The sequence below is a fragment of the Oncorhynchus mykiss genome, chromosome 19 (assembly GCF_057628025.1).
Source record: "Oncorhynchus mykiss isolate SJ-2025 chromosome 19, ASM5762802v1, whole genome shotgun sequence".
NCBI classification, from domain to species: domain Eukaryota; kingdom Metazoa; phylum Chordata; class Actinopteri; order Salmoniformes; family Salmonidae; genus Oncorhynchus; species Oncorhynchus mykiss.
The window spans coordinates 61,487,814-61,502,194 of NC_143040.1; the positions used below are offsets into that span (position 1 = coordinate 61,487,814).

The window sequence follows — 14,381 nt, forward strand, 5'->3', positions numbered from 1 at the left end:
CGACGTGTTACGCTACCTCGACGTGTCTTAATAAGAATCCTCATTTTTGTTTTCGGTTTTTAAAGTTTTCTAGTGAACTGGATCCTGAGCCCAGAGTTTAGTAATGCATTAGGTGACACCTGTCTCTAAACATAGGCACCACATCAGACACACACACACACACACAACCTGTCCGTAAACCTTTTCGCTGCTCTTTTGTATTGTGTGTTGTTCGCAGTGATACAGTCAGTATTGATCTAGATGGAGTGATGAAAAGGGAAGGAGAGAAAAATGGCAATGAATTTCTGGCAGCTCAGCGCTGCCTCTGATTCTCTCACGTTTTCAATGAAGAGGAATCAGTATAAATGTAAATGAGAAGACAGTGTATCGACAGACAGAAGAAAGTGAGTGTGTGGTTCTAGTGTTTTCACAGACACGTCACATCTATGGGAATTGCTCTCCCCCCTTGTTCTCGCTCTCCCCCTTGTTCTTGCTCTCGCTCTCGCTTTCCCCCCTTGTTCTTGCTCTCTCGCTCTCGCTTTCCCCCCTTGTTCTTGCGCTCTCGCTCTCCCTCTCCCCCCTCGCTCTCGCTCTCCCCCCTCGCTCTCCCCCCTCGCTCTCCGCCCCTCGCTCTCCGCCCCTCGCTCTCCGCCCCTCGCTCTCCGCCCCTCGCACTCTGCCCCTCGCTCTCCCCCCTCGCCCTCGCTCTCCGCCCCTCGCACTCTGCCCCTCGCTCTCCCCCCTCGCCCTCGCTCTCCCCCCTCGCTCTCCGCCCTTCGCTCTCCGCCCCTCGCTCTCGCTCTCCCCCTTTGCTCTCGCTCTCCGCCCCTCGCTCTCGCTCTCCGCCCCTCGCTCTCCGCCCCTCGCTCTCCGCCCCTCGCTCTCCGCCCCTCGCTCTCTCTCTCCCCCCTCGCGCTCTCCCCCCTCGCGCTCTCCGCCCCTCGCGCTCTCCCCCCTCGCGCTCTCCGCCCCTCGCTCTCTGCCCCTCGCTCTTGCTCTCTGCCCCTCGCTCTCTGCCCCTCGCTCTTGCTCTCCTCTCTCTCTCGGCTCTCTCCCCCCCGGCTCTCTCCCCCCCGGCTCTCTCCCCCCCTTGGCTCACGTTCTGTCTTTTGTCACTTTCACTCTGACAATCACACACAACCATAAATTATGTTTAGTTATAGTTCTGTTCTTCTAAAGTTTTGTTTCTGGATGGGGTTTCTGAATCTGATGGGTTTATGCTGCCAGTAGATGCCAATGTTTCAAATAGGCCTAGCTTGTGTATCACCAGCTAACAGGGAAGAAATCTGAGGGCGAGCACGGAGCATGACTGGGCCAAGCTAGAACAGCTTGTGAAGTTGCTGGAGCCTTTCGCAAATCCAAACTGACATCCAGTCGCTGTCTGATTTGGTTCTGTGCCTTCTCAACCTTGAGGCACACTTGCAGTCAACTACTGTTGCAAAACAGTTGGCACAGGTCCTCCTGAAGTCACTGTGTGACTTCGCATGCATACTGACTCCTCTGGTAGCCAACTTCTATCCAACCCCTGGAGCAGCTTGCCTGATGGACCCAAGTGTGTCTCTGGCACGTCGCTCAACAGAGATGGCGTCACTATGAGTATTTTGTACTTCAGAAAATTAGAGGGTACAGCCGCGGAGCGGCAGGACCCCAGGAAGATGCCAACACGATGAATCTAGCAAGTTTAGACTCTCCAGTTCTGGGAGGCAAGGATGGCTGGTTATTGAAAGCTGTGTTCGTGGAGAGAATATTCTGTATGTGGACAACTGCCGTCAGGCTTGAGAAACCCAACGACCAACTCTTTGGAACGCAGTCTTCTAGTAGGTGAACCAGAATATTGTTTGGTTGAACAGAAACACACACATAAACACAGAAACACACACACATTGCATATGTTTTTACAGCTGTTTGTATTAACCCTGTAGGAAGGGGTTAGTTAGTGATACTGTTTGTATTAACCCTGTTGGAAGGGGTTAGTTAGTGATACTGTTTGTATTAACCCTGTTGAAAGGGGTTAGTTAGTGATACTGTTTGTATTAACCCTGTAGGAAGGGGTTAGTTAGTGATACTGTTTGTATTAACCCTGTAGGAAGGGGTTAGTTAGTGATACTGTTTATTAACCCTGTTGGAAGGAGTTAGTTAGTGATACTGTTTGTATTAACCCTGTAGGAAGGGGTTAGTTAGTGATACTGTTTTTATTAACCCTGTAGGAAGGGGTTAGTTAGTGATACTGTTTGTATTAACCCTGTAGGAAGGGGTTAGTTAGTGATACTGTTTGTATTAACCCTGTTGGAAGGGGTTAGTTAGTGATACTGTTTGTATTAACCCTGTAGGAAGGGGTTAGTTAGTGATACTGTTTATTAACCCTGTTGGAAGGGGTTAGTTAGTGATACTGTTTTTATTAACCCTGTTGGAAGGGGTTAGTTAGTGATACTGTTTATTAACCCTGTTGGAAGGGGTTAGTTAGTGATACTGTTTTTATTAACCCTGTTGGAAGGGGTTAGTTAGTGATACTGTTTGTATTAACCCTGTAGGAAGGGGTTAGTTAGTGATACTGTTTGTATTAACCCTGTAGGAAGGGGTTAGTTAGTGATACTGTTTTATTAACCCTGTTGGAAGGGGTTAGTTAGTGATACTGTTTGTATTAACCCTGTTGGAAGGGGTTAGTTAGTGATACTGTTTGTATTAACCCTATTGGAAGGGGTTAGTTAGTGATACTGTTTGTATTAACCCTGTTGGAAGGGGTTAGTTAGTGATACTGTTTATTAACCCTGTTGGAAGGGGTTAGTTAGTGATACTGTTTTTATTAACCCTGTTGGAAGGGGTTAGTTAGTGATACTGTTTGTATTAACCCTGTAGGAAGGGGTTAGTTAGTGATACTGTTTGTATTAACCCTGTAGGAAGGGGTTAGTTAGTGATACTGTTTATTAACCCTGTTGGAAGGGATTAGTTAGTGATACTGTTTGTATTAACCCTGTTGGAAGGGGTTAGTTAGTGATACTGTTTATTAACCCTGTTGGAAGGGGTTAGTTAGTGATACTGTTTGTATTAACCCTGTAGGAAGGGGTTAGTCAGTGATACTGTTTGTATTAACCCTGTAGGAAGGGGTTAGTTAGTGATACTGTTTATTAACCCTGTTGGAAGGGGTTAGTTAGTGATACTGTTTGTATTAACCCTGTAGGAAGGGGTTAGTTAGTGATACTGTTTGTATTAACCCTGTAGGAAGGGGTTAGTTAGTGATACTGTTTGTATTAACCCTGTAGGAAGGGGTTAGTTAGTGATACTGTTTATTAACCCTGTTGGAAGGGGTTAGTTAGTGATACTGTTTGTATTAACCCTGTTGGAAGGGGTTAGTTAGTGATACTGTTTATTAACCCTGTTGGAAGGGGTTAGTTAGTGATACTGTTTGTATTAACCCTGTTGGAAGGGGTTAGTTAGTGATACTGTTTGTATTAACCCTGTTGGAAGGGGTTAGTTAGTGATACTGTTTGTATTAACCCTGTTGGAAGGGGTTAGTTAGTGATACTGTTTGTATTAACCCTGTAGGAAGGGGTTAGTTAGTGATACTGTTTATTAACCCTGTTGGAAGGGGTTAGTTAGTGATACTGTTTGTATTAACCCTGTAGGAAGGGGTTAGTTAGTGATACTGTTTGTATTAACCCTGTTGGAAGGGGTTAGTTAGTGATACTGTTTGTATTAACCCTGTAGGAAGGGGTTAGTTAGTGATACTGTTTGTATTAACCCTGTAGGAAAGGGTTAGTTAGTGATACTGTTTATTAACCCTGTTGGAAGGGGTTAGTTAGTGATACTGTTTGTATTAACCCTGTAGGAAGGGGTTAGTTAGTGATACTGTTTATTAACCCTGTTGGAAGGGGTTAGTTAGTGATACTGTTTATTAACCCTGTTGGAAGGGGTTAGTTAGTGATACTGTTTGTATTAACCCTGTAGGAAGGGGTTAGTTAGTGATACTGTTTGTATTAACCCTGTTGGAAGGGGTTAGTTAGTGATACTGTTTGTATTAACCCTGTAGGAAGGGGTTAGTTAGTGATACTGTTTATTAACCCTGTTGGAAGGGGTTAGTTAGTGATACTGTTTTTATTAACCCTGTTGGAAGGGGTTAGTTAGTGATACTGTTTTTATTAAACCTGTTGGAAGGGGTTAGTTAGTGATACTGTTTTTATTAAACCTGTTGGAAGGGGTTAGTTAGTGATACTGTTTATTAACCCTGTTGAAAGGGGTTAGTTAGTGAGACTGTTTGTATTAACCCTGTAGGAAGGGGTTAGTTAGTGATACTGTTTATTAACCCTGTTGGAAGGGGTTAGTTAGTGATACTGTTTTTATTAACCCTGTTGGAAGGGGTTAGTTAGTGATACTGTTTATTAACCCTGTTGAAAGGGGTTAGTTAGTGAGACTGTTTGTATTAACCCTGTTGGAAGGGGTTAGTTAGTGATACTGTTTATTAACCCTGTTGGAAGGGGTCAGTTAGTGATACTGTTTATTAACCCTGTAGGAAGGGGTTAATTTGTGATACTGTTTTTATTAACCCTGTAGGAAGGGGTTAGTTAGTGATACTGTTTATTAACCCTGTAGGAAGGGGTTAGTTAGTGATACTGTTTGTATTAACCCTGTAGGAATGGGTTAGTTAGTGATACTGTTTGTATTAACCCTGTAGGAAGGGGTTAGTTAGTGATACTGTTTGTATTAACCCTGTAGGAAGGGGTTAGTTAGTGATACTGTTTGTATTAACCCTGTAGGAATGGGTTAGTTAGTGATACTGTTTGTATTAACCCTGTAGGAAGGGGTTAGTTAGTGATACTGTTTGTATTAACCCTGTTGGAAGGGGTTAGTTAGTGATACTGTTTGTATTAACCCTGTAGGGAGGGGTTAGTTAGTGATACTGTTTGTATTAACCCTGTAGGAAGGGGTTAGTTAGTGATACTGTTTGTATTAACCCTGTAGGAAGGGGTTAGTTAGTGATACTGTTTGTATTAACCCTGTAGGAAGGGGTTAGTTAGTGATACTGTTTGTATTAACCCTGTAGGAAGGGGTTAGTTAGTGATACTGTTTGTATTAACCCTGTAGGAAGGGGTTAGTTAGTGATACTGTTTGTATTAACCCTGTAGGAAGGGGTTAGTTAGTGATACTGTTTGTATTAACCCTGTTGGAAGGGGTTAGTTAGTGATACTGTTTTTATTAACCCTGTAGGAAGGGGTTAGTTAGTGATACTGTTTTTATTAACCCTGTTGGAAGGGGTTAGTTAGTGATACTGTTTGTATTAACCCTGTAGGAAGGGGTTAGTTAGTGATACTGTTTATTAACCCTGTAGGAAGGGGTTAGTTAGTGATACTGTTTTATTAACCCTGTTGGAAGGGGTTAGTTAGTGATACTGTTTGTATTAACCCTGTAGGAAGGGGTTAGTTAGTGATACTGTTTGTATTAACCCTGTTGGAAGGGGTTAGTTAGTGATACTGTTTTTATTAAACCTGTTGGAAGGGGTTAGTTAGTGATACTGTTTATTAACCCTGTTGAAAGGGGTTAGTTAGTGAGACTGTTTGTATTAACCCTGTTAGAAGGGGTTAGTTAGTGATACTGTTTATTAACCCTGTTGGAAGGGGTTAGTTAGTGATACTGTTTTTATTAACCCTGTTGGAAGGGGTTAGTTAGTGATACTGTTTTTATTAACCCTGTAGGAAGGGGTTAGTTAGTGATACTGTTTGTATTAACCCTGTAGGAAGGGGTTAGTTAGTGATACTGTTTGTATTAACCCTGTTGGAAGGGGTTAGTTAGTGATACTGTTTTTATTAAACCTGTTGGAAGGGGTTAGTTAGTGATACTGTTTATTAACCCTGTTGAAAGGGGTTAGTTAGTGAGACTGTTTGTATAAACCCTGTTGGAAGGGGTTAGTTAGTGGTACTGTTTATTAACCCTGTTGGAAGGGGTTAGTTAGTGATACTGTTTTTATTAACCCTGTTGGAAGGGGTTAGTTAGTGATACTGTTTGTATTAACCCTGTTGAAAGGGGTTAGTTAGTGAGACTGTTTGTATTAACCCTGTTGGAAGGGGTTAGTTAGTGATACTGTTTATTAACCCTGGTGGAAGGGGTTAGTTAGTGATACTGTTTATTAACCCTGTAGGAAGGGGTTAATTTGTGATACTGTTTTTATTAACCCTGTAGGAAGGGGTTAGTTAGTGATACTGTTTGTATTAACCCTGTAGGAAGGGGTTAGTTAGTGATACTGTTTGTATTAACCCTGTTGGAAGGGGTTAGTTAGTGATACTGTTTGTATTAACCCTGTTGGAAGGGGTTAGTTAGTGATACTGTTTGTATTAACCCTGTTGGAAGGGGTTAGTTAGTGATACTGTTTGTATTAACCCTGTAGGAAGGGGTTAGTTAGTGATACTGTTTATTAACCCTGTTGGAAGGGGTTAGTTAGTGATACTGTTTGTATTAACCCTGTAGGAAGGGGTTAGTTAGTGATACTGTTTGTATTAACCCTGTTGGAAGGGGTTAGTTAGTGATACTGTTTGTATTAACCCTGTAGGAAGGGGTTAGTTAGTGATACTGTTTGTATTAACCCTGTAGGAAAGGGTTAGTTAGTGATACTGTTTATTAACCCTGTTGGAAGGGGTTAGTTAGTGATACTGTTTGTATTAACCCTGTAGGAAGGGGTTAGTTAGTGATACTGTTTGTATTAACCCTGTAGGAAGGGGTTAGTTAGTGATACTGTTTGTATTAACCCTGTAGGAAGGGGTTAGTTAGTGATACTGTTTGTATTAACCCTTTAGGAAGGGGTTAGTTAGTGATACTGTTTGTATTAACCCTGTAGGAAGGGGTTAGTTAGTGATACTGTTTGTATTAACCCTGTTGAAGGGTTAGTGATAAATGTTTAATATTACAGAAACATAACATGTCATGTGACATGACTTCATTAGTTGATTCTCCCGAAATCTACCGTCAAACTCAAGGTTTATTTGAAAACACACGGTAATGGGGGGAGCAGGAAAAGGGGCTGAGCTGGACCCAAGGAAAGAAACAATAAGTATTCAAAAACACCCCTAAGCTAGACTAGCCTACTTTAACAACAGCTAACTAACTAACCAAAAATACAGTGGGTGGTCCGCCCAGTTCTAACTAGTGTATTTAACAAAGTCTACCTACGGGTAGTGTATGCCCATGGGCGACTTGTCTTGGTTTCCTCTTTTCCCACCAGCAATCAAACACAATAACCAAAACAATACTCACAGGTGATGACAAAGTGCTATGGAGGTGCTCAAACAAAAGAGAGGTTAAGACACAAAGAGAGAGTGGAAAGGAACTGTGATAGGGTAGGAAACAGGAGGAGGTGTGTCTTCTGATTGTTGATTGGATTGGTGACTGATTGGGGAGTGATGATTTTCACCTGTGAGGGGAGAAGGAGAGAAAAGAAACACACACACACAGGATACACACACAGGATACTTGTATCCGTAACACACAGATACAGAGATGTTATGTCTATGGTCCTGGCCCATCACTGTATGTATTAGTGCCCCCAGTGGCAAGAAGTAACATCACAAAAAACACACCATATGCCTCCAACACTTCGCCTCCCAGGCTGCTTGCTGTCTGTCCATAACACTGAAACTAAATCATATAAACAGGAAATAGAAATGTGTTTATGGAACTGAAACTATACTGAACAAAAATATAAACGCAACAATTTCAAAGATTTTAGACGTTTGTTGGCGCGCGCAGTGTGGGTGCAATGATTGAATAACATGTATGTGCAAATTTATTTTGCAGCGCACGTGACGCGACTGGTGTGGCCAGCATGATTGAGTCTGACTAGTAGAGGCGTTAGGTTGTTTTCGAGAAGACAACGCATCTTATGAACAAAACAATGTAAATAGCCAAGAAACACAAGTATATTAGACCAACCTTTATGGCTGTGCGCAGCTCTTCACGTGCACACAGCCCCCAGGCAGGCAGTTTTGCAGTGTGAATTGGGATAGGCTACATAGGATTCCTAGTTCTTTGTCTTTGAGGGAATATTTTACCAGCGATGAAACAAAACGGCAGAAATACTTAGAAAACAGCTACTGCAGCATTTATTTTACTATAAATATGACAATACTTTAAATTGTCGCACTGTGGAGCCCTGACCACCCGCCAACATGGCTAGTGAAATACACATCTTACCGCCAATGCCAAAATCTAGCCGCATTTGGCACGTGGTGGGTGTTAGGCCCTGATCCCACACATGCTGAATGGGTGAAATGTCTGGTGGGTATGCAGGCCATGGAAGATCGTGGGGCTGTGTATTACCAAGCTGAAACATGAGGTGATGGCGGCGGAGGAAAGGCATGACAATGGGCCTCAGGATCTCGTCACAGTATCTCTTTGCATTCAAATTGCCATTGATTTAAAATGCAATTGTGTTCGTTGTCCGTAGCTTATGCCTGCCCATACCATAACACCACCGCCACCATGGGGAACTATATTTACAACATTGACATTAGCAAACTGCTCGCCCAGTCGACCCCATACATGCTATCTGCCCGGTACAGTTGAAACCAGGATTCATCCGAGAAGAGTACACCTCCAGCATGCCAGAGGCCATCGAAGGTGAGCATTTGCCTACTGAAGTCAGTTACGACCCCAAACTGCTGTCAGGTCAAGACCCTGGTGAGGACAACGAGCACACAGATGAGCTTCCCTGAGATGGTTTCTGACAGTTTGTGCAGAAATGATTTGGTTGTGCAAACCCACAGTTTCCTCAGCCGTCCAGGTGGCTGGTCTCAGACGATCCTGCAGGTGAAGAAGCCGGATGTGGAGGTGCTGGGCTGGTGTGATTGTGAGACCGGTTGGACATACTGCCAAATTCTCCAAAATTATGGAGGCGGCTTATGGTAGAGAAATTAACATTAAATTCTCTGGCAACAGCTCTGGTGAACATTCCTGCAGTCAGCATGCCAATTGCACGCTCCCTCAAAACTTGACATCGGTGGCATTGTGTGACACAACTGCACATTTTAGTGCCATTTTACATTCCCCAGCACAAGGTGCACATGTGTAATGGTCATGCTTTTTTATCAGCTTCTTGATATGCCACACCTGTCAGGTGGATGGATTATCTTGGCAAAGGAGAAATGCTCACTAACAGGAATGTAAACAAATTAGTACACAAAATTAGAGAGATGCTTTTTGTGCATATGGAACATTACAGGCTCTTTTATTTCAGGTCATGAAACATTCAACCAACACTTTACATGTTCCGTTTATATTTTTGTTCAGTATAAATAGAGTAAATCAGTCTTAACTGACAAACTAATAATAGCTAAATATTTATATATACAGTACCAGTCAGAAGTTTATTACTCATTCAAGGGTTTTTCTTTATTTTGACTTTTTTCTACATTTTAGAATAATAGTGAAGACATCAACTATGGAATAACACACATGACATCATGTAGTAACCAAAAAACAAAAATATATTTTAGATTCTTCAAAGTAGCTACCCTTTGCCTTTGTTCAAAGCTGTCAATCTTGGCATTCTCTCAACCAGATTCATGAGGAATGCTTTTCCAACAGTCTTGAAGGAGTATATTAAAACAAAATGACAACTAATAACCTTGGCATACACACATTTTCTCTGCACTTACCCCTATTCTCCTTGCTTTCTCTCAGCCCCTCATATTTCCTTTTTTTCATACAGTCTTTCCTTCCTATCCAACTCAATTGTACTTTCCGGTATCCCGCTCTTCATGGCTTATCTTCATTTTCTCATTTCCTCTCCGTCTTTCCACATCACCTCTCTCTCTTTTCTCGAGCTTCCTAGGAAAGAGAACATTGTTCTCTTTTCTATTTTTCCTCTCGCTCTCTCGCTCTCGCTCGCTCGCTCTCTCTTTCGCTCTCTCTCTCTTTCTCTCGCTCTCTCACTCTTTCTCTCTCTCTCCGTCCAGAAGGGACAGTGCCATAATAAAGGAGGAGATCAAGGCATTCCTGGGGAACAGGCGCATCTCTCAGGCAGTGGTGGCTCAGGTCACAGGTCAGTATGCTTCCTAGTGGCTAATACAGCACACTACACTATGTTGGAGTGGAACTGTGCTCACTTTGGTGTACACTTAAAACAGAGTCATCATCATGATTTCTAGGAGTGTTAGTGTGGCTTGAATTGCACATAGCAAGTACTTCATCCACTGTATATGCATTGGCTAGGTAATAAATCTGGCTTTCTGTGCTCTTTCCCTCCTCCATATGTTTCTCTCTCTGTCTCTTTCTGTCCCCCCTCCCCGCATCCCCGCATCCCCGCCTCCCTGACTCCCTGACTCCCCGCCTCCCTGACTCCCCGTCTCCCTGACTCCCCGCATCCCCGTCTCCCTGACTCCCCGTCTCCCTGCCTCCCTGCCTCCCCGCATCCCCGCATCCCTGCCTCCCTGACTCCCCGCCTCCCTGACTCCCTGACTCCCCGCCTCCCCGTCTCCCCGCCTCCCCGCCTCCCTGCCTCCCTGCCTCCCCGCCTCCCTGACTCCCCGCCTCCCTGCCTCCCCGCCTCCCTGCCTCCCTGACTCCCCGTCTCCCTGCCTCCCTGTCTCCCTGCCTCCCTCCAGGTATCAGTCAGAGTCGTATCTCCCACTGGCTGCTGCAGCAGGGCTCGGACCTCAGCGAACAGAAGAAGAGGGCCTTCTACCGCTGGTACCAGCTGGAGAAGACCACCCCTGGTAATGCCCACCACCACCACCCGCATGCCCAGTCCCACCACCACTTCCACGTCCTCCACCCGTTGGCAGACCCCCTCCTCAGCCCCCCCACCTCCAGCCTCCTCCCGTCTGTCCAGTCCCTCTTCAGTTGTTCCACCCGTTCCATCCACTATTAGACACTCTCTCTGATTCTGCACAAACTAGAGAGGGCAGAAGGGGTTATACGATGACAACTGATTGGTGAGTTCATTGACTATTTCTTGACATTCTATGGCTGGAAAGTAATGATGGCCCTTCCAAATCCTCGCTATGTATCCCTAAACTGTTACTTTTGCCCAATGTAATGCACTTTTCTAGGGGTCACTAATGCCAAATCTGTCTTTGTTTGTAGCCACTACATGTGACGACACTACCCATATGCCCTCTTGCACCCCCTCTGTTTCAATGGACATAGCTTTTCCTCAGACATGCTTCATGCAGTATTAAAGTCCTTCCCCCAAACTGTTCCAGTCAGTATTTGTCCTGCCCCAAATCATGTTACAGCACCTTTCAAACTCCCCTACAACCTGTTTCTACCCCCACAACCCCATTGTGTGTCTGACTCCATCTTGTGTCCAAATGTGTCACTTCCCATTTCCTGTGTCCCTCCCTGCCCTCTGGGTGCAGCAGCCAATAAGCTATCACAGCCACAAATATTCAAATGCTCATTAGTGGCAGGTGTTTATGAGTAGCATTGTTTGTAGTTGTATAGCTCTGATGTTGCTAATACAATTGAGTAGAAATGTAAAGTGCTTTAAGCACTGTATAAACCTAATTGAATACGTTATTATGATGACTATAGCTAGGCCTTAAAGAGTACTGGTGTCTGACTGTATATGACCATGGTGAAAAACAGATTTTTTTAATAAAAAGCAAACTTGTGAAATCACACCGGCCTCTGTATCTGTGTTGAGGGGAGGGTGTAGTGGCGCGCCCTGGTGGACTGTGTATGTCACAGCACCTATAGTCAATTACTGTTAGTGTGTACAGTGCTACATACAGCAGATCTATTTACATCCAGGCTTCCAGCCCTGCTGTACTGCAGGTTGTTCTTCTTTCTCCCTAGTCATTCATTGATTGTGTGATCCATGCCACTAAATGGACTATTGGGCCAATCAAAGGTCTTTATTGGTCCCTGATTAGAGGGGAATAAACAGCAGTGATGTGGACCTCGAGGCCCTGATTTTAAAACCTGCTGATCTGTGTTGACTATCGATCTAGATGGATGACATATTATTGTAGTTTATTATTTTAGTTACAATAAAAAATATAAAAAACAAGCCTAGATGTGAGTCATAGATTTGCAGTCAGGAAGTAATAGATGGAGGTTCTAGTCTCAAGCACAAGCAAGAACATCCATAGGTCGTCCCAACCCACCTTTCCCCTGGCTGTGTGTGTGTGTGTCACAGCCATCCAGCAGCTTTCCTTGTTCATTACGTTAATGCTCTGTGGTGCCAGAAACACCAACACTCACTAGATACTGTAAACGATTCCATATTTCTGTCCAGGCACACACACACTACATTTGATGAGGCTTCAGAGGGGGTTCACTGTGACTTGTCCACAGTCCAGGTTCTTCTTTTATAGTTGCCACACAGCCAATATAACACTAAAGTTATTGTTCTAATATACAATAGGGTGCTGAATCATCATAAATGTACTTGTCAACAATGAAAATCACAGCATTTTTCAAATAGATTTCAAACATTCTGAACGTTTCACCTCACTAAATACACCCGTGGCTAGTTACATCATGGTTGTATTTCCATGGTTACATCATGGTTGTGTCTCCAGGTGCAACTCTGACGATGCGACCAGCCCCCATGGCTCTGGAGGACGTGGTGGAGTTGCGGCAGACTCCGCCCCCTATAAGCTCCACCCCCGGGAGCTTCCGTCTGCGCAGAGGCAGTCGCTTTACCTGGAGGAAAGAATGTCTGTCTGTGATGGAGAGGTGAGAGGGAGTGGTGAGGAGGAGAGAGGGAGAGGTGAGGAGGAGAGAGAGAGGGAGTGGTGTGGAGGAGAGAGGGAGGGAGTGGTGTGGAGGAGAGAGAGAGGGAGGGAGTGGTGAGGAGGAGAGGGAGTGGTGAGGAGGAGAGGGAGTGGTGAGGAGGAGATAGAGAGGGAGTGGTGAGGAGGAGAGAGAGAGGGAGAGGTGAGGAGGAGATAGAGAGGGAGAGGTGAGGAGGAGATAGAGAGGGAGTGGTGAGGAGGAGAGAGAGAGGGAGTGGTGAGGTGGAGAGAGAGGGAGTGGTGAGGTGGAGAGAGAGAGGGAGTGGTGAGGAGGAGAGAGAGGGAGTGGTGAGGAGGAGAGAGAGAGGGAGTGGTGAGGAGGAGAGAGAGAGGGAGTGGTGAGGAGGAGAGAGAGAGGGAGTGGTGAGGAGGAGAGAGGGAGAGGTGAGGAGAAGAGAGGGAGTGGTGAGGAGGAGAGAGGGAGTGGTGAGGAGGAGAGAGGGAGTGGTGAGGAGAAGAGAGGTAGAGGTGAGGAGGAGAGAGGTAGAGGTGAGGAGGAGAGAGGTAGAGGTGAGGAGGAGAGAGAGAGGGAGAGGTGAGGAGGAGAGAGAGAGGGAGAGGTGAGGAGGAGAGAGAGAGGGAGAGGTGAGGAGGAGATAGAGAGGGAGTGGTGAGGAGGAGAGAGAGAGGGAGTGGTGAGGAGGAGAGAGAGAGAGGGAGTGGTGAGGAGGAGAGAGAGAGGGAGTGGTGAGGAGGAGAGAGGGAGAGGTGAGGAGAAGAGAGGGAGTGGTGAGGAGGAGAGAGAGAGGGAGTGGTGAGGAGGAGAGAGGGAGGGAGTGGTGAGGAGGAGAGAGGGAGGGAGTGGTGAGGAGGAGAGAGAGAGAGGGAGTGGTGAGGAGGAGAGAGGGAGAGGTGAGGAGAAGAGGGAGTGGTGAGGAGGAGAGAGGTAGAGGTGAGGAGGAGAGAGGTAGAGGTGAGGAGGAGAGAGGTAGAGGAGAGAGGGAGTGGTGAGGAGGAGAGAGGGAGTGGTGAGGAGGAGAGAGGTAGAGGTGAGGAGGAGAGAGGTAGAGGTGAGGAGGAGGGAGAGAGGGAGTGGTGAGGAGGAGGGAGAGAGGGAGTGGTGAGGAGGAGGGAGAGAGGGAGTGGTGAGGAGGAGGGAGAGAGGGAGTGGTGAGGAGGAGGGAGAGAGGGAGTGGTGAGGAGGAGAGAGGGAGTGGTGAGGTGAGGAGAGGGAGTGGTGAGGAGGAGAGAGGGAGTGGTGAGGAGGAGAGAGGGAGTGGTGAGGTGAGGAGGAGAGAGGTAGAGGTGAGGTGAGGAGGAGAGAGGTAGAGGAGAGGGAGAGGTGAGGAGGAGAGAGGGAGCGGTGAGGTGAGGAGGAGAGAGGGAGTGGTGAGGTGAGGAGGAGAGAGGGAGTGGTGAGGTGAGGAGGAGAGAGGGAGTGGTGAGGTGAGGAGGAGAGAGGGAGTGGTGATGGGGAAAGAGTTGAGGAGGAGGGAAAGGTTGAAAGGGAGCCAGATGGGACGTGTTGTTGTTGTGCTAGATAAGGGGTGTTCGTGGGGAAAGGAGCTTCCGTTACATTTGGAACAAAGTGAATATTGCCTTTTCTCTTCCAGTTACTTCAATGAGAACCAGTACCCTGATGAAGCTAAAAGAGAGGAGATCTCTAACGCCTGCAACGCTGTCATCCAGAAGCCAGGTGAGAACCAGCAGGAGGAAAGTCTAGAGAAACGACAGTGC

General features: G+C 45.8%; 1 protein-coding gene across 14 annotated transcripts in view; it reads left to right on the forward strand.

Annotated features, from left to right (window-relative positions):
• LOC110498100 (homeobox-containing protein 1) overlaps positions 1–14,381 on the forward strand; it is a 29,911-nt gene that overhangs the window by 9,423 nt on the left and 6,107 nt on the right. For 7 of the 14 annotated variants that reach the window (XR_016488685.1, XR_016488687.1, XR_016488688.1 and 4 more), the window contains exons 3-6: positions 9,918–10,003; positions 10,566–10,895; positions 12,489–12,645; positions 14,258–14,340. Coding sequence is in view for 8 of the 14 variants with exons in the window: in XM_090209642.1 (XP_090065768.1) it covers positions 12,503–12,645; positions 14,258–14,340 (226 nt within the window). In the remaining 6 variants the exon portion in view is untranslated. Of the gene's footprint in view, positions 1–9,917; positions 10,004–10,565; positions 10,896–11,046; positions 11,584–12,488; positions 12,646–14,257; positions 14,341–14,381 lie in introns of those variants that run through there. The other 7 variants (XM_036955057.2, XM_036955063.2, XM_036955062.2 and 4 more) reach the window with 2 other exon arrangements.